The 26,941-nt window shown below is 30.8% G+C and overlaps 1 protein-coding gene across 2 annotated transcripts in view; it reads left to right on the top strand.

Moving 5' to 3' along the window:
- The window catches only part of LOC135951248 (ATP-binding cassette sub-family G member 1), a 49,288-nt gene extending 34,305 nt beyond the window's left edge, over positions 1-14,983 (top strand). For both annotated transcript variants that reach the window (XM_065500863.1, XM_065500862.1), the window contains exons 3-10: positions 5,783-5,900; positions 5,983-6,172; positions 6,238-6,383; positions 6,615-6,853; positions 6,912-7,046; positions 7,116-7,643; positions 13,120-13,376; positions 13,440-14,983. In XM_065500863.1, coding sequence (XP_065356935.1) covers positions 5,783-5,900; positions 5,983-6,172; positions 6,238-6,383; positions 6,615-6,853; positions 6,912-7,046; positions 7,116-7,643; positions 13,120-13,376; positions 13,440-13,784 — 1,958 coding nt within the window. In that variant the 3' untranslated portion in view covers positions 13,785-14,983. The remainder of the gene's footprint in view (positions 1-5,782; positions 5,901-5,982; positions 6,173-6,237; positions 6,384-6,614; positions 6,854-6,911; positions 7,047-7,115; positions 7,644-13,119; positions 13,377-13,439) is intronic.
- The last annotated feature ends 11,958 nt before the right edge of the window (positions 14,984-26,941 follow it).

The raw sequence follows: 26,941 nt of genomic DNA, 5'->3' as shown, positions 1-26,941 counted from the left end.
AGTAAGTTCTGGGGCCGAATTACCGGATTCGATATCGAGTAAATTCGATTGTAATTTTCTTATTTGAGATTACGGCATTCGATATCAAGCATGAAATTTAGTACATTTGGTTGTAATTACGATATCGAAATTAATTTTCGATACGATAGTTAATTCGATCACAAGTAATTCGGCCCCTGATTCACACACGTCAAGTCATAATTTTGTGGAAGATAGAGGAGAGGAGATTGGAAAGATTTTCCTCTTTTTCTCTGGGCTATAAACTCAAGACTTTCTCTAGTAAATTTGATGTGTGTGAATCATTAAATTTTAAGAATCATGATTTTAAAACGCCGACATTTTTAAACACAGCAGCCACCATCATTGAATTTGGACGGCGCTGGTCTCTGAATACAGATCCATTTACTATGAATACTTGTCTAAAACACTTATGCTAAACCACCTCGAATATGCCTACATCTTTCCTCTTCCTATATGTTTTTTACCTAAGCCATAAATAATCCACAAATTCCAAATAATTTGTAAATGCTCTACATTTCAAATTATCCAACAATGTGATAAATAATTTATTTATTTTAAAAACCAACACAAAGTAATTGAATTTATGCAATAAATAAACAAAAGAACAAGTGCAATTGTACTTAAAAATGTTAAGTTCAAATAAGCCTTTCCCCATCTCCCCTGTATCCTCCCTAACCTAAATCCATTATACTATTTGTTTATATGAAGTAGAAACAATAACACAACAAAAAAAATAGCAATGAATAAAATATTACAAACAAATCATATTGCGGCATAAATAATAATAATGTAATTTTGTTGATAAGCAAGCAGCAATCTTCATAAAAAATGTATTATTTTAATAATATACAAACAAAATAATAACAATAATATATTTATTTACAAACATATGCATTAACATTAAAAAACAATAACAATATGAAACTTAGCAATAAATGGCCAAAGTTCATAGACGTATTTCAAACTAGTCATACAGTGTTTACCTACAGGGGGTGGTCAATTAAAGAGGGACTTAAAAATCCGCACATACCTCAATAAAAATAATTCGATTTACGGATTATTGATAAACTGATTTCCTTGTCGGAGAAATATTAGAAAATAAATTTCGAGAAATCATTCAAATAATGTTGTATTCACCCCTTGACTTGACTTTTATCGGTTTTATTTTCATAAGATTATAAAGATCTATACTATTCTGTTTGTAACTATGTTTGGTATTGAAAATGGGTATAGTCGGTCCAAGGAAAGAAATACATGCATAAATAAGTCTAATACAAGATAAAGCTAAAAGTATCCTCCTCTTTATCACCACACCATCTGCTCATTTCCTTTAGGATCATTATATCCAGTCATAACACCTACGTACTCAATTCCTAGTTTTTCATAGAGGGAATGACCCTGTCACAGAACTAATCACTTGATTTGTTCTTCGAGGATCGAAACCGGTCCAAGTTTTTACTCTTCATTTGAAGAGGTCTTCGCTGTTTAACATGACGTTGTCGTAGGAGATGTGAAATTTGCACCTATTAAACACTCTGAATGAAAATATTCCGAACTTGCTCGATTTTTTTAAAGAAATATCAATGCAATTTATGGGTCAATTGTGGATGGCAACCGAACTTCAGTTGCGTTGTCAGTTGCCTAAATAGTATTACAGATGGCAACTGATTAGGGTTCCTAATTTTCCGGACTTTTTTCATTCCCGGGAGGAAGTTAGTAGTGTTTCATTCCCGGGCATTTTTTAACACTAAATTAAACCAAATACCAGAAATTTTTTTCGAATAAACTATAAAATAAATGTTGGTCCATCACAGGGTTTCTAATTTAATAGTGACATTTTATCGGTATTGTCGCAGTCGTAGTTTTAATCAGTATAAACTCCATAAATTCTTTGCCTAATTAAACAACTTAAGAATTTCGACTATGTTAAATCTATAAAACAAGCGTAGATAGAGACATTTTTAAGATCTGATTGTAGATAAACAAATTTGAACCACTATTATTGTTATTACTTTCTCTAAATATGAATAATATTCATTGAATATCCCTAAAAGTTAGGCATCTTAATAATTCCTTTGAATTAGATTCATTGATTGAAAAAAAATCGGTTATTTCAAACGTTGAAAAAATCGGTTATTTCAAACGTAATACTTCTTTGCCAACTGACTACCTGTTGCTAGAACCAAAAAAATATATGGATATAATGAAATGATTCAATTAGCAACAAATTTGGCCATCGAAAAGAATATGAAAATTGTAACTTTTAGAAGAAATTCCCGAAAATTCATGACTATCATTTCCCGAAAATTATGGCAACGCAACTGAAGTTCGGTTTCCATCCATAATCGACCGATAAATTTCATTGATATTTCTTTAACAAACTCGTTTATATCCCGAAGCAGGACAGTTTCCATAATTGGTTTCCCGGGAGTAGAGACTTTATTCGAAAGAGACTTTAAATAGGAGAGTGAAAATTAATACATTTTAGGAACTCTTTGACAGGTCACGGAACTAACGTTTTGGCCCAATAAATTGCCTGAGGTATGTCGAAATTGCTGAATTTAAAATAAGTGACACTACTATCCCGCATTGATTCTATTTTCATAAACTCAACAGTTTCTTACTATCACGTAGTTTCAGGTATCCAGTAGCAATGGACAACCTCTTTGCAGCAATGCATCTAATGTCCATCTTCTGGCACTATACTCCATTCTCTTCCTAGAACTGAACTAGAACTGAACTAGAACTGAACTAGAACTGAACTAGAACTAGAACTGAACTAGAACTGAACTAGAACTGAACTAGAACTGAACTAGAACTGAACTAGAACTGAACTAGAACTGAACTAGAACTGAACTAGAACTGAACTAGAACTGAACTAGAACTGAACTAGAACTGAACTAGAACTGAACTAGAACTGAACTAGAACTGAACTAGAACTGAACTAGAACTGAACTAGAACTGAACTAGAACTGAACTAGAACTGAACTAGAACTGAACTAGAACTGAACTAGAACTGAACTAGAACTGAACTAGAACTGAACTAGAACTGAACTAGAACTGAACTAGAACTGAACTAGAACTGAACTAGAACTGAACTAGAACTGAACTAGAACTGAACTAGAACTGAACTAGAACTGAACTAGAACTGAACTAGAACTGAACTAGAACTGAACTAGAACTGAACTAGAACTGAACTAGAACTGAACTAGAACTGAACTAGAACTGAACTAGAACTGAACTAGAACTGAACTAGAACTGAACTAGAACTGAACTAGAACTGAACTAGAACTGAACTAGAACTGAACTAGAACTGAACTAGAACTGAACTAGAACTGAACTAGAACTGAACTAGAACTGAACTAGAACTGAACTAGAACTGAACTAGAACTGAACTAGAACTGAACTAGAACTGAACTAGAACTGAACTAGAACTGAACTAGAACTGAACTAGAACTGAACTAGAACTGAACTAGAACTGAACTAGAACTGAACTAGAACTGAACTAGAACTGAACTAGAACTGAACTAGAACTGAACTAGAACTGAACTAGAACTGAACTAGAACTGAACTAGAACTGAACTAGAACTGAACTAGAACTGAACTAGAACTGAACTAGAACTGAACTAGAACTGAACTAGAACTGAACTAGAACTGAACTAGAACTGAACTAGAACTGAACTAGAACTGAACTAGAACTGAACTAGAACTGAACTAGAACTGAACTAGAACTGAACTAGAACTGAACTAGAACTGAACTAGAACTGAACTAGAACTGAACTAGAACTGAACTAGAACTGAACTAGAACTGAACTAGAACTGAACTAGAACTGAACTAGAACTGAACTAGAACTGAACTAGAACTGAACTAGAACTGAACTAGAACTGAACTAGAACTGAACTAGAACTGAACTAGAACTGAACTAGAACTGAACTAGAACTGAACTAGAACTGAACTAGAACTGAACTAGAACTGAACTAGAACTGAACTAGAACTGAACTAGAACTGAACTAGAACTGAACTAGAACTGAACTAGAACTGAACTAGAACTGAACTAGAACTGAACTAGAACTGAACTAGAACTGAACTAGAACTGAACTAGAACTGAACTAGAACTGAACTAGAACTGAACTAGAACTGAACTAGAACTGAACTAGAACTGAACTAGAACTGAACTAGAACTGAACTAGAACTGAACTAGAACTGAACTAGAACTGAACTAGAACTGAACTAGAACTGAACTAGAACTGAACTAGAACTGAACTAGAACTAGGTTCAGCAGTTAGTATTCTAGTATCCTACATAAAGACTGAGTCAGAAAAAACTTATACACTCTATTCCAAACAAAACTTATCCTTGATCCAACAAATTATTATTTGTTTAATCACGTTAGTTTCTAAAAATGTATCAAATACTATCTTTTCTAAATCATTAATTTTCAACTGTTATTTCGGTCAAAATGGACAGCGAAAAAAAAATACGTGAAAAAATAATTAAAATCTTTTCAAAAAAATCTATGGACTTTCAAAAAAATAGCAAAAGGTCTGAAGGTTCAGCGTCACACTGTTTCAAAAGCCATTAAACAGTATAAAGAACATTTAGACATTGAAAGAAAACCTGGATCAGTAAGAAAAGATCTAACAAAGGAAATATTGGTAAGGCAAAAAATATTATTGGTAAGGCAAAGGAAATAGAACAAGTCTTTCGAAGATCATCGAACACTTCTATCAGCAAAGCAACTGGTAAAGTTAAATGCTCTGATTCTTTTGTGTGCAGAGCCAAAGCTAATGCTGAGTTCAAATCGTATACAATTCTCAATGCGTAGTTACTGGTTTGAGACAATTGTAATTCAAGCCTTGAATTATAGTCAAGCAAATTATTGGGTTCCTATTAAAGCTTGACAAGAATACATTACTGACAAGCTTTTAGAAGACGTGCTCGAGACAGAAGATAACTCTCATGGCTAGGAAATATTCAAGAATGGACAGGCTATCGTGACTAAATATCCTAAATGCTGCGAGAAATAGAGAGTTAATAATTCCTGAACTGCAATAAACAAATTACATTTAATTTAGTTTAATTTACATATATTTCTATGAATACGTTTGTTTTTTTAAATTGTAAAACTTGTATTTTTATGATCGCTTACATCCGAACAACGGATTTGCAAATAAAAGAAGAAGAAGCTTTTAGAACTCCTACTCCTCCATATAAGAATTCATTTATGTTAACTGTCAAATATTACTCTAAGAACAGTAACAAATATTAATTTCCATGTTTTAAGGGATTGCTCTTAATTTATTTTTATTCAGATTTCAGAAGGTTAATACCCAGTCCATAGTTGGCAGCCCATTTCCTTTGCAATTCTAGTTTACATTCGATTACTTCAAATACGAGTACATTTTCGTAAAATGTTCATAGGTTACAAAATATGTTCCCAAATAAGATGAGTCGGAGTCGGTTTTAGGTTTAATTTGGGTATGTTACTGTCAGTCTGTGCAGGCATCGAAACGCCTAAGTTCGGATGCTGTTGACAAATGTTTTCGTCAAGTTATTTCAAGACAATTTTTATTAAATCACAATTATTGCCGTCCAACAAACATTGAGCACAGCCTGTGCCATATGCATCATATACTCATTATCATTATCTAGTAATAACAATCCATTAATCGAAATAACAGAAAACAAAAAAACTCTCACACACACATAATAAACCTGAAATATCTCTTCAACTCTCTATCTCTTTCATATTCATTGCAGACACCAAAAATATACTCAAAGGTTTAACGGGTCAATTCAAAGCTGGCGAATTAAGCGCCATTGTGGGACCATCGGGTGCGGGGAAAAGTACTTGCCTTAATATACTCTCAGGATATACGTAATGTAACCTTCATATTTAGAGAATCTGCAAAAATTCCTAATCGAAAACATGTTTTCTCTTCTTGCCCAACAAATTTCAGAGCCTTCGGTTATAGCGGTGATGTAACGGTCAATGATTATGTGCGAGATATTAAAGCTTTCAAGCCCAATGTGGCATTTATAACACAGGATACTAGTTTGCATCCGTATTTGACGGTCAAGGAGGCTATGCATTTTTCGGCCAATTTGAAAATCGGTACGCATATGAGTAAATGTGCCAAGAGAGAAAGGGTAAGTAATTTGTAGATAGTGAAAGATATAATCTTATTTCAATATATTTTCTTTGTTTGGCACAGGTTAAAAAGATTTTAGAAGCTATTGGAATGTATGAGAATCGTCATACCAGAACATCCCAGTTATCGGGAGGTCAACTGAAGAGATTATCCATTGCTTTAGAATTAGTAAACAATCCACCTGTCTTAATTTTGGATGAACCAACGAGGTAAGGTTTATGAAAAAACGACAAACAAATATGGAAAATATAGGCAGTCAAACATAGATCAATCCTTCGCTTATTAAATACAATAATTGTTAATTTGTTAATATGAACTTTCTTAAATTGTAAATCTGACTAGATGGATCTCTTTGTTTTAACTTGATACTTCTCCTCTAACTTTAAACAACATTTTGATATCTATTAATAAAAATTTAAATTTCCTTATATCTCCTTTAGTGGCCTGGACAGTTCCACCTCCAATCAATTAATATCATTACTTAAAAAACTGGCCTTAGAGGGACGCACCGTCATCTGTACCATCCACCAGCCGAGTGCTTTAACATTCGAAATGTTTGATCATTTGTATGCAATAGCAGCAGGCAGCTGTATATATTCAGGAGGCACTCAAAATCTGGTGCCATTTTTAGCAGATGTGGGTCTGCAATGTCCAGAGTCATATAATCCAGCTGATTATTGTAAGTAAAATGTAAAAACAAATATAAAACCAATTGTAATTATAAAATAAATTTCCAGTAATGGAAATAGCCACCGATGACTATGGACCGCAAAATGAGAAACTAATAGCAAAAATAGAAAATGGCCGCAATAACAGCTATAGACAAACAAAGTCGGCCAGAAAAAAACAATTGGAAGCCATGCAAAAAGTTGGTAAGTATAGCAAACAAAATAAAAAAATCAAAGAGATTTTATTAAAATTCTATGTTCATCAATTTACAGACAAAATGATGGCAGCTGGTCTTATGACCCCTGTAATGGCTCCCATATTTACACCTGCCATCAATAGCAACCAGTCTAGTCCGACTGCAAATGGTCATTGTCCCACCACCATGTACTCAAATCACTCCAATCATCATACCAAACCTTTAACACCCATCAAAGAAATGTCCTCACGCATCGGCAATAGTAAAGGCATTTTAAATGAATCCAACGATAATAGCACTGATGGCGATAATGGCTGCTGTCAACAGTTGGATGCGCCGAAACTATGTAAAAGTGAAAATATTTATGCCACACCATTCTATCGCCAACTGGGCATTTTGCTGCTGAGAACATTTTTAATATTGTGGCGCGATAAGTCTCTGACAACGATACGTTTTATCATTCACTTAATAACGGCTTTACTGATCGGTTGTCTATATTATGGAATTGGCAATCAGGCGGAGAATGCTTTAAATAATTTTCGTTATTGTTTTTATTCGATTATGTTTATAATGTATTCGGCGTTTTCATCGATTTTAGTGAAATGTAAGTATTTCTTTTTTTAAACTAAATGTTTATTATATAAAGAGTGAGTAAAAACTATTCCAGCCAAAACTTATCCTTGGTCCAACAAATTATTATTTTTTAAATCATTTAAACCTCTTTAAACAATTTATGATTAGGTTTTTTGGTTAAAATTAAATTAACAAACTAATAATTAATTCAAATTTGGCACTAACGTATGGTGAATAAATACGAACAAGTAAAACACTCTATTTAAAAATGACACATGACATTAACAAAAAAATTACATACGGTAAATTCAAGTGTACTGTCTTTTTATTTATCAAACATAAAATTGTTCGGATCAATTTAATATTTGTTTCGAAAATGGCACTAAACGAACTGAACCGTCGAAAATTAATTGTTAAATTTTGTGAAGAAAACCCAAATAAAACCAAAAATTAAATTTTTTGGCACTTTAAGGACATGGGATTCAAAAAAACCTAAACTTATATGAGAACAATATGCCAATTGAAAGAAAAAACTAGTAAGAAAGTATGGTCGGTCAAGCCCGACCATATAATACCCTACACTAAGTAAAAGAGCAAAAAAATGTTTCTTTTAAAATTTCAATAATTTATATTTTTGAGTGATTTTCGGAAGTGGGCCTTATATGGGGACTATGACCAATTATGGACCGATCACCATGAAATTAGGTCGTGTGATTTATGTCTATATTAAAGTTAACTATGTTGAATTTTGTGTGTTTACCAACATTTTTAAGCGATTTATGCACGTTAACGTGATTTTCGGAAGCGGGTCTATATGGGAGCTATGACTAATTATGGACCGATCGTAACAAAATTTGGTGACATGAATTTTGTGTATATAAAACTTGTTTGGAGCGGAATTTGTGGAGATACATATATAAATTAAACAGTTATGACCGATAAAGTCCAATTTCGGGAGGACATTTGTATGGGGGCTAGGTGAAATAATGGACCGATTTGAGCCAGTTTCAATAGGCTTGGTCCTTGAGCCGAAAAAATAATATGTACCAAATTCGATCGAAATATCTTCAAAATTGCGACCTGTACTCTTCGCACAAGGTTTACATGGACAGCCAGCCAGCCGACCAGACGGACGGACGGACGGACATCGCTTAATCGACTCAGAAAGTGATTCTAAGTCGATCAGTATACTTTAAGGTGGGTGTTAGACTAATATTTTTGGGCATCTGCAAAAACGCATCTGCAAAAACGCATAATACCCTCCCCACTATGGTGGTGTAGGGTATAATGAAAATGAAGTATTAGGTGCCAGTGCAAACTCGTATCGTCAATTGGGTAGGAAATATAATTGTGACAAAAACACAATTAAGAAATATTTAGAATCCATGGGAGTACAGAAAAGGAAGAAAAGAACAGCCCCATTTACCACCGAAGCTCAACAAAGGGTAATTAAACATAGACTACGGGAGCTTTCTAGAAATTATTTTTCTTGCTCATCAGAGTACAAATGTGTAATGGACGACGAGACATATTTACCGTTGAAGGAAATGAATGGCAACCAAAACATTATTTTGAGTCTTCTAGTCACGCCGCCACCGAAAAAGTTAAATTTATACCTAAGACAAAGTTCCCAGGAAAAGTTTTGTTATGGTTAGCCATAAGTGAAAGTAGCTGTGAACCAGTTTTTTTTAAAGGTGGATTAGCTGTGAATGCCCAAGTTTACAATGAAAAATGTGTGCCAGTACTTAAAAATTTTATCGAAAAATATCATCGAAAACAAAAAATTATTTTTTGGCCAGATTTGGCGTCTCACAATAGAAATCTTGAAAAATAAAAAAATAGAATTTGTCCCAAAGGAAATGAACCCTCCAAATGTTCCACAATTGGAGGGTTCTATTGATACTTTTTGGGCTAATTTGAAACAAAAAGTTTATGAAAGAGGATTCCCTAATTCTGAAAATAAAAAAGGAACTGAAAAGTATAAATACAGAAGGAATTCAGGCTAATTTTTTTTTTGTAAATATACTTTAGTATGTAAGCTTAAATATTAGTTACAATTTGAATTTTAATAAATTTTTTTTTCAACTGTTTTCGTTAATTTTATATTTGTTCGTATTTCTTTCACACGTTATTAGCAAATAACTAAATAACTGTAAGCTTTTTGATTTAAATTTGTATTTTTATACCCACTATCAAACAACTCGAAATATTCATCGCACACCCACGAAAGTATATATATATATATTATGAGTCCATATGAAATTCTAAGACGATCTAGCTATGACCTTTCGTCTGACTAACTATTAAAAACACGATAGGGCCCAAACGAAAGAAGATGGCTGGCTGAAATTTTGCACAAATATCCTCTGTTGATAAGGTTTGTTAGGTATGGAAAATGTGCAATATCAGTCTTCACGGAATACTGTTTGAACATTAATAAATATTATGCGGCAATCCTGATAAAATTTTGCACAAATTATTGTCTTATAATAATAAATATCGTGATGAAGTTGGAAATTAACAAGTTTTATATGAACCTAAATCTGTCTACCAACTTTTGTGAGGATCAGTCCATAATTGACCCTACCCCCATTATAACACATATGTACATATATCAGAAAAAAATTTATTGTCTCATATTGATGGAGGGTATACAAGATTCGGCACAGCCGAAAATGTCTTACAAGAACGACCCTCTCGTTGGGCTAACTGAAAATAAGTCTTTTGGGTGCAATAATATGAGTTAATTATTGAGCTCTCAGAAAGAAATTTGGGCTTGTCTGATCATAATTCGTTACCCGAAAGAAATGTATAACATTTCTAAACTAACTTAGAATTATAAATCATTCAAAGTGTATGCAAAGTGTGAGCAAATTTTAAGTTATGCAATAAATTGGCTGTCAAATGCTGAAGTTTCGAGAACTGAGTTATCATAATTTGACATTTATTTAGTACAAACTTGGGAAATTTTTATTGTATGATCACAAACCGCATTGTGGTTAGGCCGCATCATCTTGAATTCTTTGCTCTAGTTTTTGTGGCCACAATTCGTTGACATCAGTGATCATTTGGCGAGGTCAATTGTCCGCCTCGTTCTTAATCTCTTGAGCCCTTTTGAAAGAACGTGTTTACGAAGGATAGAATTTTGGTCTGGATTGACGTGATAAGCTAAGCGTTTTTACAAAATATAGTTCAAAATGTTATGAAGAGAGCAGACTTCTGCGACATACAAGAGGTGGACATTTGCCCGATATCATATTTCGGCCTCGCTGGTATGAGTCGATCGCAAAATGTTTCTACTCGAATGGTTTTTGGGTTTATTTGATGTATTGCCAAATTTTTTTTAAAAATTTTTTGTTCTGTATGGAGATCAAAATTCTATGTCACCTGTACTGAATGAGTCCACTAGAAGTAGAATGGCAGAATTTGTATTTAGTAGTCCAAAGTTGAGATTTGCAAAATCGTCAATGAATGCAGCGATAAAAAAACAAATAGCTTCATTCATTGACTACTGAATACAAATTCTGCCATTCTACTTCTTTAATTCTTTAATTTGAAAACAAGTGCCGCTGAAGCACATCGATTGCTCACCACAGCTTATGGTGAATGTGTTCCATCGGTTTCAAGGTGCGAGAGATGGTTTGTGCGGTTCAGAAGTGGAAGACCAATAATTGGAGGCATTACTCCATGAAGATTGTTGTAAAACTCAACAAGAGCTTGCAAAATCATTGGAAGCTACTCGAGCAGCAATTTCAAAACGTTTGCGAGCAACAGGATTCATCCAAAAGCTGGGAAATTGGGTAACATATGAATTGAAGCCGAGAGACCTTGAAAGACGATTTTGCGTGTCCGAAATGATTCCTGAATGCTATAAAAGAAAATCATTTCTGCACCGAATCATTACTTGTACTGAAAAATTTATACATTACAATAAACCGAAGCGTAAGAGATCGTGTGTGAAGCCCGGCTAACCAGTCGAATCGACACCAACGCCAAATATCCATGGCGCTAAGGTAATTTTCTGTATTTGATCTGACCAGACCATCACAAGGAACCTCTACCGAATGCAACTGTTTCGTTTGAAGCGAACATTGGCTGTAAAACGCCCAGAATATGCGGCCACACATGAAACTGTAATATTTCATCAAGACAACAATCGGCCACATGTTGCAATAACTGTTAAAAAGTATATAGAATGAAGTGGTTGGGAAGTTTCGCCTCACCCGCCTTGTAGTCAAGAACTTGCCTCGTCTGAATAGTATTTGTTTCGATCGATACAGAATGCGCTCTCTGGAATACGCTTCACTTTGGAACAGAGTATCCGTTATTGGCCTCAAAAGATGAGCGGTTCTTTTGACTCGGAATTAGGGTTTTTATCCCGGGAATTCCCGGTACAAATTTCCCGGGAATTTTGCCAATTTTTCACTACCCGATTCCCGGGATTTTTAGTCGGGAATCCCGGGAATTAAAAACTGACGAAAATACATAGAAAACAAGTTAGAACTCTATTTTTTTCACCAAAAAACAGTGAAAAGTTTTTTGCTTATATCTCGGCAAATAATAGACCGCTTATTATTATTATTTATTTGGGGTTTTTCGTATGAATATTTAAAAAGTGAATTCATTATTTATATAATTTATTTCTTATTGAATCATTCCAATTTCTTCTTCAAATCCATAACAAAATAGCTTCAAAATTTTATTAAATGATTAAATTTTTTTCAATTCAAATCTGGTACAAAAAGTCTTAAGACAATTTTTTCAATTAATTTTGTAAATGATTTGATTTAACAAAAATGTAATCATTCAAAGATTGAATAAGTTCTGTTATTAATTAACTTTAAAATTAATTCAGTTTAAACAAAGGCTGAATCTAAAAAATTAAATATTAGGAATGGATTTATGGAATGAAAGGCTGACAACGGATTAAGATTTTAGTGAATTAATCTGAAATTTTATTAATTAATTCGAAGCTCTGAAATTTAATATTTATAACACTAAGTTTTTATATGAAATTTGGCTATAATATTCCTAATTTACAGTATCATTTTATATTTCGGGAATAGCCGGGTACCCGGGAATGTAGAAAAAAATCTCCCGATTCCCGGGAATCAAAAAAGGTCGGGAAATTAAAAACCCTACTCGGAATCCATATGTTGCCAGAAAGAATAGATTTATTTTGTACAAATGTTTGAAAATAGAAGCTAAAAATTTGAAAAAATCCAGCATTTTTAAGTCATTTAAATCGGTGCCCGAATTATATTCATGATGGGTTTATAAAATTCACACAGCTGAACATAACACTCTTTTGTTTTTATTTCCCTTCTAGAGGGCACAATCAAGAGAGGTGACGCAACATGTTGATCTCCATACAGATATTAAAACCAGTACAGCACAATAGACAATTTTTTATTTCGAAATTGTTTAGTTGCAACTCTTTTTTTTACTATTCTATACTATTCTATTTATGTACAAAAAACATTTTAATTTATTTCCATTTCTTTCAGTTCCCCTAGAATTTCCAATTGTCTCACGAGAACATTTCAATCGTTGGTATTCGCTACGAGCCTATTATGTGGCCATAACATTGGCCGACATACCCATACAATTTGTATGCACCACCGTCTATATAGTCATTACCTATATACTAACCGATCAGCCGAGAGATGTATTTCGTGTGGTATTATTTTGTGTGATAATATTTTTAACCGCCCTAGTGGGACAAAGTATAGGTTTGGCGGTGGGAGCTTCACTAAATATAAAGGTAAGTTGGGAAACATTCATTGAAATTTATTTTAAATAAAAAAAATATTTTTATTTCTTCCAGCTGGCTGCCATACTGGGACCCTTTTTCATCTGTCCCTTTTTGGCATTTTCCGGTTTCTTTCTGCAAGAAAAACATACACCAGAACCATTGCAGTGGATATTCAAAACATCTTTTCTAAAATACAGTTTAGATGCCTCGGTTTTGTCTATATTCGGCTTTGATCGCGAGCGTCTAGAGTGCAATGCCATGTATTGTCATTATTCGAGACCGAAAGTATTTCTTAAGGATGTCGACATGTTAAATGCTAGTTATGAAACGGCCATTATATTTTTAGTTTGTTTATTTTTAGCTTTACGTATTGTATCGTTTTATATCATGTCCTTTAGATTGAGATTATTTAGATAGGAAAGAGAGTGAGTGAGAGAGAGAGAGCTAGTGGAATTACTAAAGCAATTATGAGAATTATATATTTTTTTTTAGTTAAAAACCCAAAAAAAATGTTTGCAATACAATAGAAAATTAAACAAATTAAGCGAATATTAATTTAAACAAATAACAGAAATAAATAAACTTGGTTTAAAGCAAGGTTACGTTAACTAATCCGTAACTGGTTAACTTAAACGTGCAAAATTAAAAGTCAGGGCCCCAATAATTTATTAAATTTGTATGAAAAGACCTTTCAAGCTTAAGTTTAGTTTAATCGTTGTATTAAAAGAAGTGAAAGTATTCCTAAAATGATAACAATTAATATTTATTTCATTTTCTAAATAACTGTAAATTTGCTAAATTTAAAATAGACTCAAAATTTAATAAAAAATCGGTTGTGCAATCACAAATATATAAGAATTCTAGGTATATTTCAAGGTAGAATTTAAATTAATTCAACTTATAATTACATATCTGACAGTTCAACCCAAAAACAGCAATATTTCAGCATTTAGTGTTTATTTAAAGTACTAAATTCCCTTCAGTATGTCAAATTTAATATCAAATCGAAAATTCGGCTTCCCAGCAGTAAAGTTTCCTAAATTTGACATTCAAAACATTTATAAATGCTGAAAGCAAACTGAAAACTAACATTTAGGACAAGTCTATTAGGTTGAGCAGTAGTAGTAATTACTACAATAATTTATTATATTTAAATAAGACTAACATTAAAAACCTTAGGAAATTTTAACACAATTTTCAATATCATTGCAATATTTTTCTATCAATCTTAAATTCATTTAATCGCTATTTCTTTTAATTCATATATAAATTTCTATTAACGTTTTTTGTAAACATTCCAAGAAATAAAAAAACTATACTTTCAATAGTTCATTTATTTCTTACTGTGTATATTTTTAGTAATTGTGCCAAAGTGTTTTTTATTTTATTTTTATTATTTTTCATATTTCTATTTTGTAATATAGTTTTGTGCTGTTGTAAAAAAAGGGAGTTTTATATAAATAATTTAAGTTATTTTTTTATATATGTGAGAATTTTTGTAATAATTAGTGTAAATCATAAAAAAAAACAACTATAAAGAGAGTGATAAAATAATTGTACTAATTTGTTAAGCATAATTATACGATTTTTTTGCAAATAAAGTATTAAATTTTAAAGGGGTTTTATTTTAATAACAAAAGGGGGTTGAAAAAGTTTGATAAAATTTTCAAATTAAATACTAGAAACAATTGGTATTTATTTTCAAATTGAAAAATAATACGGTTTTCAAGTTTACTTTTATATGCTAAATAAGCAAGCCCCTTTAAAAATTTTAGTATTATTACTTTTTATCAAAAAGTACTAAATATTTCGTCTTTTTTCCGACCCTATAAAGTATATATATTCTGGATCCTTATAGATAGCGGAGTCGATTAAGCCATGTCCGTCTGTCTGTCCGTCTGTCTGTTGAACTCAATTTTCTGAAGACCCCAGATATCTTCGGGATCCAAATCTTCAATAATTCTGTCAGACATGCTTTCGAGAATTTTGTTATTTAAAATAAGCAAAATCGGTCCACAAACCTCGATTTTTGACCTATATCTGGATTACTAAGACATTAATATAGACAATATGGATATCTAATGATAGATATTTCAAAGACATTTGCAACGACGTATTTAAGACCATAGTAAGTTGGACCTACAATGGGTCAAAATCGGAAAAAAAAATTAAAATTTAAAAAAATAACAATTTTAAATTTCAAAAAAAAAATTTAAATTTCAAAAAAAAATTAAAATAACAATCGAAAAAAAATTTTTTCGAAAAAATTAAAAAAACAACTGGAAAAAAAATTAAATGTTGTTTTCCTAAAAATTTTAAAATTTTGAAGTATAATTTGAAGTATAAGATTCGGCACAGCCGAATATAGCACTCTTACTTGTTTTTTACTACTATTTTAAAATTGAAAAATAATAATATTTTCAAGTTTACTTTTATTCACTAAATAAGCAAGCCCCATTAACAAAATTAGTAAATTTACTACTTTTTATTAAAGAGTACTAAATAATTTCGTATTTTTTGATATTATTTTTTAAAATATAAAAAGTTTAAATTTTGTGGAAATATAGTGTAGAAAAAATGGTAGTATTTCTACTACTATTTTAACATTGAAAAATAATAATGTTTTCAAGTTTACTTTTATAAGCTAAATAAGTCCAATTAATAATTATAGTAAATTTACTACTTTTTATTATAAAGACTAATTAATTTCTTATTTTTTGAAATTTTTTTTTTTAAATACATTTTTTTCAGTTAAAATTTTGTGAAACTATATAATAAACTAAAAATTCAATAATTTTTTTTTTAAATTGTAGTATTCTACTACTGTTTTAAAATTGAAAAATAATAATGTTTTCAAGTTTACTTTTATACGCTAAATATGCCCTATTCAAATGTTTAGTGAATGTACTACTTTTTATTAAAAAGCACTAAATAACTCGGTATTTTTTTATATTTTTCTAAAAAATATAAGCTTTTTTAAAGTTTAAATTTTGTGAAAATATATTGTAAATAATAAACTAAAAATTCAATAATTTTTTTTAAAATTGTAGTATTTCTACTACTATTTTAAAATTGAAAAATAATAATGTTTTCAAATTTACTTTTATACGCTAAATATGCCCTATTAAAATTTTTACTTTTATACACTAAATAAGCCCCATTAACAATTTCAGTAAATTTACTACTTTTTAATAATTTCGTATTTTTTTTAATATTTTTTTTTTTTTAAAGATACGCATTTTTAAAAGTTTTAATTTTGTGAAAATATAGTGTAGAGAATAAATTTTAACTGGAATATTTTTTTTAAATGGTAGTATTTCTACTACTATTTTATAATTGAAAAATAATAATGTTTTTAAATATACTTTAAAATGTTTAAAAAATTCCCTTAAACATTTTAGTAAATTTCCTACTTTTTGTTAAAATGTACTAAAATTTAATACTTTTTGCAAAATTTATGTAAAAAATACAATTTTCTTAATGTTTAAATTTTGGTCAAATATATTATAGAAAAGCAAGCAATGAATTTAATACTTTTATATTTAGTATGTCTACTACTATTTTAAAATATGAAAGTATGATCGGTGTAATACCCTATACTGAGTAAATGAGCAAAAATAATTTTCTTTTAAAAGTTTAATAATTAATTTTCATAAATGATTTTAAGTTGTCCTTGTATGGGAGCTATGACCAATTATGGACCGATCGGCACGAAATTATGTCGGCAGATTTCTTTCTATATGGTACTAACTTATGTTGAATTGTTTTTAGATACCAACATTTTTAAGAGTTTTATGGTTGTTAAAGTAATTTTCGGAAAAGGAGCTATGACCAATTATGCACTCAACGCCAATAAATTTGGTCGTATGATACATTTTTTGAGAATTTTGGTATAACATACAATGCTCAAAAAATTCCCGACAGGAACGCTGATAAAAATTTAGATGCACGGAAATTGAAGTGCATAATGAATGAAACGTATGTTCTGGAAAATTGTTCGCAGCTTCCGGGTGCATATTTTTATATTGCTGATGCTGGAGGGAATGTTGTAGAAAAGTTTAGCACCCAAAAGCAGAAAATGTTCCCAAAAAGTTCTTGGTATGGCAAGCAATATGCAGTTGCGGCAAAAGAAGCCAAACATTTGTTACAAAGGGCTCTGTAAAAACCGAAATTTTTATTGAGTGGAATAAAAACAATAATGTGGTATTTGTACCAAAAGAGGCAAATCGTCCAAACTGCCTGGCCAGTGGAGAGATATTGGGCTGTTGTTAAAAGAGAATGGCTGTGCCGAATCTTATATAGCCTTCACAAAATTATACTTTAAAATAAAAATTTTAAATATTTTTAGGTAAACAAAATGTAAATTTTTTTTCCAGTTATTTTTAAATTTTATTTTAATTTTTTTAAAAATTTTTTTTTAAATTTTATAATTTTTTTTTTAATTTAAAAAAAATTATTTTTTTAGTTTTTAAATTTTTTTTTTTGAAAAAAAATTTTGGTGAAAAAAAAATTCCATATTGTCTATAATAATGATTTAGTAATCCAGATATGGGTCAAAAATAGGTTAAAAATCGAGGTTGTCCTGGTTTTTTCCTTATATCTCAGCCATTTGTGGACCGATTTTCTCGATTTTAAATTTCGGAGATATTGATGTATCATTCGTGTATGTAAGTTATTTGGGGTATTCAGAAAGTTGATTTCAACACACAGACGGACATGGCTATATCGACTCCGCTATCTATAACGATTCATAATATATATACTTTGTGGGGTCGCAAATGAAAAATGTATACAAACGGAATGACAAACTTATATATACCCTTGCCACTCATGGTGAAGGGTATAAAAATCAAAACTGTGCGTTTAGTGGTTTATTTTGTTATTAGCATTTATGTATGTATGATTATTCAAACGTTGTCCCTCTAAATCATTAATTTTATTTCGGTCAAAATGGACAGTGAAGAAAAGAACGTGAACAAATAATTAAAACTTTAAAAAAAAAATTCAATCAAAATTCATCATCATACTATTTCAAAAACCATTAAACAGTATAAGAAAGACTTGAACATTAAAAGTAACCCTGGATCAGGAAAAAAGAAAGGTCTAACAGATATTGGCAAGGCAAAAGAAGTCAAACAACTCTTTCGAAGAGCACCGTACACTTCTATCAGAAAAGCAATTCGTAAAGGTAAATGCTCTGAAACTCTTGTGCTCAGAGCAAAAGCTAATGCCTAATTGAAGTGGTATAAAGTTCTAGATCACAATGCGGTAAAGAACTTAGAAGCAAAAAAAAAAAGTAACGAAAAAATTTAGGTAAAATTTTATACAAAAAATACACCTGTTGGTTGATGGATGATGAAACTTATGTACTGGCAGACTTATTACAACTTCCGGGTCAAGATTTTTATGTGGCTGATGGACGAGGTAATCAGCCCAATCATGAATAAAAAATCCGCGGGAGTTTTTTTTTTCACTTTTGCCATTTTTCCTATTCAAATTCAGTGTTAAAAATGTGAAAAGGGAAAAACTCCCACGGATTTTTTATTCATGATTGGGCTGAATGTTAAAGAATAATACCGGGAATAATTCTTGTGTGGCAAGCCATTTGCATCAGGATAAACACAGAAATATATATTACGGAGTGTCTACAAAAATGGCTTTTACTTTATCATAAAGCAGCACAGAGTGTACATTAGGGTTGCCCTTAATAAACGAAAGTTGGATTTTGGCCATTCTCACCCTCCAGTTTGGTGAACATTAGTAAAAAAATCATCCTGAAAAAATTTTAGGTAAATCGGTTGGGGATAAGACGTGCCGCAAGCCCTCTGAAATTTTGAGATGCATTTACAAGGGGAAAAAATGCATTTTTTTTCAGTTTTTGTAAAAATTTTGCCATTAAAAAATTACTTTTGCAATTTAATTTAAAAGAATCGAAATGTGTACGTAATTGTCGTTCTAATGAGATATAAAAAACAGAAATTGGTCAAAAAATGTTAAAGTTATTAAAAATTCGCCAGGCCATTAACGTGTCTCAGGCAACTAGAACATGAAAGGTAGGAACAAAATTAACATATTTTGATAAATATTAAAATAAAAGCTCATTTTTACTTAAAATATGTCCATATTTACTTGTATATGAGTTTTTGTCTTCGTAGGATATCGCTAACCTATTCTTAGGTATGAACAAAAAAATAAATTTTTTTTAACGGCAGTTTCAAAACTCCATTTTCAAATTTTTAAAAATTTTGTTTAACAAATTTCAGAATTTTTTGATCATCTCATTGGGAATTATTAAGAATATAATAGGGAATAAAAATGTGAAAAAATTATGAAAATATCTCTTATAGTTTTTCCGTACCTGCGATTTAAATTTTGAAATTTTCCAGAAAAACCAATTATTTGGCAATTTTTAGGCGAATGAGCTCTATTTCCTTACTCTTATGAATTTTAAGCAAAACTTATTCAGAATATTATAGTCCAGATAATTCTAAATATACTCTGGAACTTTTAATAAAATCGGAAAACGTTAACCCTTAAATCGTGAAGGTCAAAGGTCAAATATTTCAATATTTGGAATTACTCTTGGAAAGATTTCGAAATGTTCGGAATGTTGTATATTTTTGGGCCGATTTTGATGAAATTTTACAAAAATATAACACAAAGCCTAGTATTATTTACAAAAACAGCAGAAAAATTCAAATTAACCCTATATAGCACTTGGGGTTAAAATGACCCCACTTTTTAAGTAAACTTATTTTATTTGTACTTTTATAAACTTAAAACAAAAGTAAAGTAAAAAAACTGAAATAAAAAAAATTCTTATCGAAAATTAAGAAAAAAATTTCAATTAAAAAAACAAAATATTCCAATGCATTAAAGAGATCAAACATAACAAAAAATTCATAAAAATTAACAAAGCAATTTCAAAATAAAAACAAAGTGCATTTAGTTTTCATAAAACAAATCTGTTATTCGCATATGTGTTTTCCGTTTCTTGTTGTTTGCTGCCGCGTTATATACAAATCGTGTAAAAAAAGTCGCGTATTTGAAAAAATGGTTGCTAATTAGAGTTCGCGTTATATCGAATTCGCGTAAATGGAGGTTTACCTGTATAAGGAATTTTTCTTTCTCTTTATATCTTTATCACTTTTATAATTTAAAACGGTTTAAATGTTAACGATATTTTAAATAATAACTGTACATTAAAACCTACTCAATTGTAATACTTTTAAAGCTTTTGAAATTAAACTAAGCTTAAGAGTAACACAACATATAAATAACAGTAAAATAAGCTTTCAATAAATTAACTCAACATTGTTTAATGCTCTCAATTTGAGTGGATTTATTTTATTTAACCAGTATTACTCAATGTGGCAACTTAAATTCTCAAGCAGCTTTTAGTTTATTACAAAATATACTACTTGTATATTTTGTAATTTGCTGGCTATAAACTTAAAAACCAATTAAGTTACAAATTGCGTAAAATTATAAGGAAAATTGTTGAAACGAATTACAAATAAAAAGCATTAATATTCCGAACACATGCAATAAATGAATAAGATAAAAGTTAAGATTTAAAATATTAGAAATTTAAGCACGCATTTTGTTGTCACAGGTTTAAGAATTATTAGACTGGTGACACTATAAGGCGTACATTTCGAAATAAATTGTTAATAATTGCAATCAAGGTATTTATTGCAAATATTTGTTTCCAATAATTACTCTATTTACGTCTAAGGTGTAGAGTTAGATTGATATGTATTTACTATATATTTAAACTAATTATTTTGATTGCTCTAATTGTGTTTTAAAACCTAGTTAAACGTGCTTATAAAGTAATGCTTATTTAGTAATTAAACAAATTTAATTACATTTTATAAATGTTTTTGTTTAATTTAGCATGTTAAATACAGATAATGTTAAACATTTGTGTTTATTTTTTATCGTTAATCTCTTTATTTACAGAATTAATTTTAAATATATTGCAATTTTTTAAATTGCATTTTTTTATGATCTTGAAAGGTTAACACATAATTACCTAGAACCTGGTTAACTTTGAGCTTAAAAGTATTACGTGAAACAATTAATAACTTGAATGTTCGGTCATAAATTATTTGCTTTCTTTTCTTGTAAATAAACTAACAAGTTATATTAGATTTTTAATTACCAAAGATAATTTGTAAAATGGCAATAACAATTATAAGTAATTTATTGAAAAACAACGAAACTGCAGTTGCATTCTACAGGAATTGAAAAGTCTCTGTTCCAACAATAATAAAACTAACTTTTTATTTGAAATCATTGATATTTAAAGCAATCTTCGTGAAGAGTATTCAGTTCTTTTGAAGGTTTATGAAGGTATTTGAAGGTTTTCTAATATTTTGACAGCATTGGAATGGGAAAAGTCAAAATGGGAAGTAAAAAGGCGCGCATAGGAGGTTACGACAATCCGGACATGACTGACAATACAATGGAAACTTTTACAAATATTTAATTAATAGGTCAAAATAAAATTTGTATTTTTTTAATAAATATAATCAAAACTTAATATTTTTATAATTCAAATTATTTATAGAATATCTGTAATGAAATTTACGATTATATGGGTAACGGTATTTTAACGGTAATTGCAGTTATTTAGATAACGGTAGCCAGAAAAAAAGAGCTAGATTTTTTTTCTCTCTTAACAAATTCTTAAACATTGTACTCCCTCCCTCTCCCACACTAATAATTGAGGGGTCATTTTAATGTTAAACAAAATTTTAATTTAAAAAAAAAACAAACGAAATCATAAGTTTGACTTTAAATACGTAGTTGAATGAACTTTACACTCAAATTTAATTGAACCATTTTGAGATGTGTGTTTTTGTACTTTATTCAAGTAAACAAGTAAATTATTGTAGCATTCCAAAATAAACTCACTTTCACTTTACCATTAAGTGGAACGAACGTACTTCTTAAACCGGTCAAACAGTTGTAAGTCAATGGAAAAAAAAATAAACAAGTTTTTCCAAAAAACATGATAATTTTCAGAGAAAAATAATAAAATTTTTATTGTTAAAAACAACTAGTAAACAAACGCACCCAACAAAAAGTTTTATTGACTTTAAACTTAAATTATTTATACTATTAACGATATTTTGAGTGATTTTTAGTTTTAATTTGAATACAGAATTGGTCATTTAACTAGCATAAGTTACAACTTGTCGATAACGTTAACAAATGCTCTTAAAATGGTATTGGATTATATGAGGCATGTGCTGAAAACGTTTTGTCATACGATGAAATCATTTTGACTATTCGTAATTCATTTTGGACATTCCAAAGATCGGTCAAATCAAAGTTGACCATCAAAGTTTATCATGTGCAGATCAAAATAGTAACTAGAAATATCCAAGATTCCATCCATTTTAGCATGATAAATGGAAATTATACCAGGGTATCCAAATCATTTGATTTTCTCTTGATCGAATAAAACTATTGGGTGTGTGACATAAAAATGCTGGATCTTTTGAACGGAGTTTTTGTTTCTAATAACTTGTATGTCACTCTGAAGGATACTTATCTGTCAACTAATGTGTCGATTATGGATGGCAACTGAACTTCAGTTGCGTTGCCAGAGGGCAACCAGAAATTTCTGGTTGCCATTTGGCAACAGAAAATGATGCTGCCAGTTGCCATCTGTAATACCATTTAGGCAACTGACAACGCAACTGAAGTTCGGTTGCCATCCATAATCGACCCATAAGTATTTTTTGCTTCGAAAATGTCGAATTTTCTACCAACGAATCGTCATATGATGGAAGTTTTGCTTTTCTACTTTAATTTGAAAAAATTGCTGCTGAAGCAACCGATTGCTCACCGAAGCTTATGATGAATGTGTTCCGTAGTGGTGATTTAGACACGGAAAACAAAGATCTTCCAGGCCAGCCAAAAAAGTATGAAGACCATGAATTGGAGACATTACTCCATGAAGATTGATGTCAAGCCCAACAAGAGCTTGCAAAATCATTGGGAGCTACTCAATCAAAAAGCAGGGAAATCGGGTACCTTACGAATTGAAGCCGAGAGACCTTGAAAGACGATTTTGTATATCTGAAATGGTGCTTGAACGCAGCATTTTTGCACCGAATCAATACTTGCTATGAAAAATAGATCCATTACGATCCATTGTCAAGCCCGGCCAACCAGCCGAATCGACACCGAAGCCAAATATCCATTACTCCGTATTTCGTGATACCAAAAGGGTCCCATCTATTATGAACTGGAAATCTGGCCGAAATGATGTTTCAACGCTATAAAAGAATATCACTTTTGCACCGAATCCTTACTTGCGATGAAAAATGGATGCATTACAATAACTCGAAGCATAGGAGATCGTATGTGAAGCCCGGCCAACCAGCTGAATCGACACCAAAGCCAAATATCCATGGCGCTAAGGTAATTCTTTGTATTTGGTTTGACCAGACCATCACAAGGAACCTCTACCGAATGCAACTGATTCCTTTAAAGCTAGCATTGCGAAAAACGCCCAGAATATGCGGCCAGACATGAAACCATAATATTCCATCATGACAACGCTCGGCTACATGTTGCAATACCTGTTAAAAAGTATTTAGAATGAAGTGGTTGGAAGGTTTTACTCATCCGCTTTATAAACCAGACCGTGCCCCGTGCGACTAATATTTGGAACAGAGTATCCGATATTTGCTTGATTCGTTCTTGACCTCAAAAGATGAGCTCTTCTGGATAACATTTGTTACATGATGGAATATTACGGTTTCATGTCTGGGCGTTTTTCGACCAATGCTCGCTTCAAATGAATACGTTACGTTCGGTACAGGTTCCCTGTGATGGTCTGGCCAGATTTCAGCAGCTCAAAATAGATATTACCCTTTTGCTCCCAAAAAATACACAGAATTACCTTAGCGCCATGGATATTTAGCTTTGGTGTCGATTCGGCTGGTTGGCGGGGCTACACATATGATTTCTTATTCTTCGGGTTATCGTAATCCATCCATTTTTAATCGAAACTAATGATTCTTTATAGATAGCGCAGTCGATTAAGGCATGTCTGTCTGCCCGTCTGTCCGTTGAAATCAACTTTCCGAAGCCTCCAAAAAACTTACACGATTCATCGAGAAAATCGGTCCACAAATGGCTGTGATATAAGGAAAAAACCAGGGACCGAAATACCGCATTCGATATCGAGTAAACTCGATCGTAATTTTTTTATTTCAGATTACGGCATTCGATATCGAGCATGAAATTTAGTACATTTTGTTATAATTACGATATCGAAATTATTTTTCGATACGATAGTTCATTCGATCGCGAGTGCGGTAATTCGGCCCCAGGAAAACCTCGATTTTTGACCTATATCTGGATTACTAAGTCATTAATATAAACAATATGGATATCTAATGATAGATATTTCAAAGACCTTTGAACGACGTATATAAGACCATAGTAAATAAGTAGGACCCACAATGGGTAAAAATCGGAAAAAATATTTTTTAATCCGAATTTTTTTTGCTAAATATTAAAAAAAAATTAAAAAACCAAAAAAACATTTTTAAATTTAAAAAAAATTTAAAAAACAATTCTAAAAATTTTTTTTACAAAAAAATAAAAAAAAACTGGAAAAAAAAATTTGTTTACCAAAAATATTTAAAATTTTTATTTTGAAGTATAATTTGGTGAAAGGTATATAAGATTCAGCACAGCATTTTTTGATTCCCGGGAATCGGGACATTTTTTCTACATTCCAGGGTACCCGGCTATTCCCGAAATATATAATGATAATGTAAATTAGGAATATTATAGCCAAATTTCATATAAAAACTTAGTGTTATAATTATTACTAGCAAATTTACTAGTAAAATTTAAAAAATATGAATGGAAATACGAAAATAACACATACAAAATTTGAGAATCTCTCAATTACAGTTCACTTGATATTCGAAAATAACTAACTAATTTTGTATGGGAGATACCACTCCACTGCTCTGATCCCACCCATTTTTAAACCTTTTATGTAAATATCAAGCTTTACTTTAACTTTCCTTTATAAGGGAGGGGTCATTCCTACTAAGCCGATCATGCTTAGCTAAACATCGAACAGGGATCAGGAATAAATTCGTTTTTAGCTGGTAATAAATTGATAGATACAGAGTTTAACTTCTTTTAGAATTATAGTTCTCCAGATGTTCAAAATTAATTATTTACTTTGTGCCACAACCACTAATGCAATCCCGACCATTTTCAGCCAATCTGTGTAAAATGGTAAGAGAGCTACATATGCGGACAAAGTTTGAAAAACCTTGCAATTATTACTTTGTATGGGAGGTGACTCACATCCTTTTCCGACCTCTCCCATTTTGGGTGCTATGCCATCTAATCTAATTCCGTCTATATTCAGCTAAACTCCGCACAGTAATAAGAAATTAATTCGCTAAAAGTTTAAACACTTTTACAATAATAGTTTTACAGATATTCGAAATTAATTATATACTTTGTATAGGGTGTGCCACGCCCACTATTCCAATCCCGAACAATTTCAGCGAAACTATGCAAAAGAGCCATTTAGACTTAGTTTGAAGAATCTTGCAATTATAGTTCACAAAATTTTAGAAATAACTATTTAGTTTGTATGGGAGGCGACTGACCATTTTTTCAGATCCGTCCCATTTTTCATTAAACTTCATGCAGTGATAAACCGTTGAAAATCGTCACAATTATAGTTCTGCACATATTATAAAATAACTATTTACTTATCTACAATTACATATTTACCCCCATATGTGTAGACAGTTTTTTAAATTTTGTCAAAGGTTCATAAAATAAATTTTGAATGGAAATTTTGTTTTATAAATTTAAAAATTGTTTATGCATATGGGAGTTAGAAAATAAAAAAACACCTTCAAAATATATTTATTAAAGCGAATTCAAATTACTAAAGTCTTCTTCTTTGTTTTCTATAACAACTTTCACTTAAAACAGAGCGAAATCACAACTGTTTAATTGTTTCTCTTATTTATTTACAACAACAAATGGACAATCACACATTGCTTTGTTTACTTTTTAGCTTAAGGTTCACATGTACACGTTTTTGGATATGTGTTAGTAACATCTTTCAACGCTTATAACTTCTAAAAAACTGAACCGATTTGAATAAAATATATATTCTGCACTTCTGTGAATAAATCCCTCAAAAATGGTATATTTCTTTCCCAAATTCAATGTATAATGTGAGAGTAAAAGGGGTCTAAAGAAATCGACTTGCCTATTAATATTATGATGATATATCAGAGCTTCGAATTAATTAATACAATTTGAGCTTAATTCACTAAAATTTTAATCCGTAATTAAAAAATGTCAGCCTTTCATTCCATAAATCCATTCCTAATATTTAATTTTTTAGATTCATTCCAAAGCCTTTGTTTAAACTGAATTAATTTTAAAGTTAATTAATAACAGAATTTATTCAAACTTTGAATGATTAAATTTTTTTTAAATCAAATTATTTACAAAATTAATTGAAAAAATTGTCTTAAACCTTTTTGTACTAGATT

The sequence above is a fragment of the Calliphora vicina genome, chromosome 2 (genome assembly GCF_958450345.1).
Source record: "Calliphora vicina chromosome 2, idCalVici1.1, whole genome shotgun sequence".
NCBI lineage: Eukaryota > Metazoa > Arthropoda > Insecta > Diptera > Calliphoridae > Calliphora > Calliphora vicina.
Note: the sequence above shows the minus strand (reverse complement) of the source record. Positions and strands in the feature narration are given on the sequence as shown.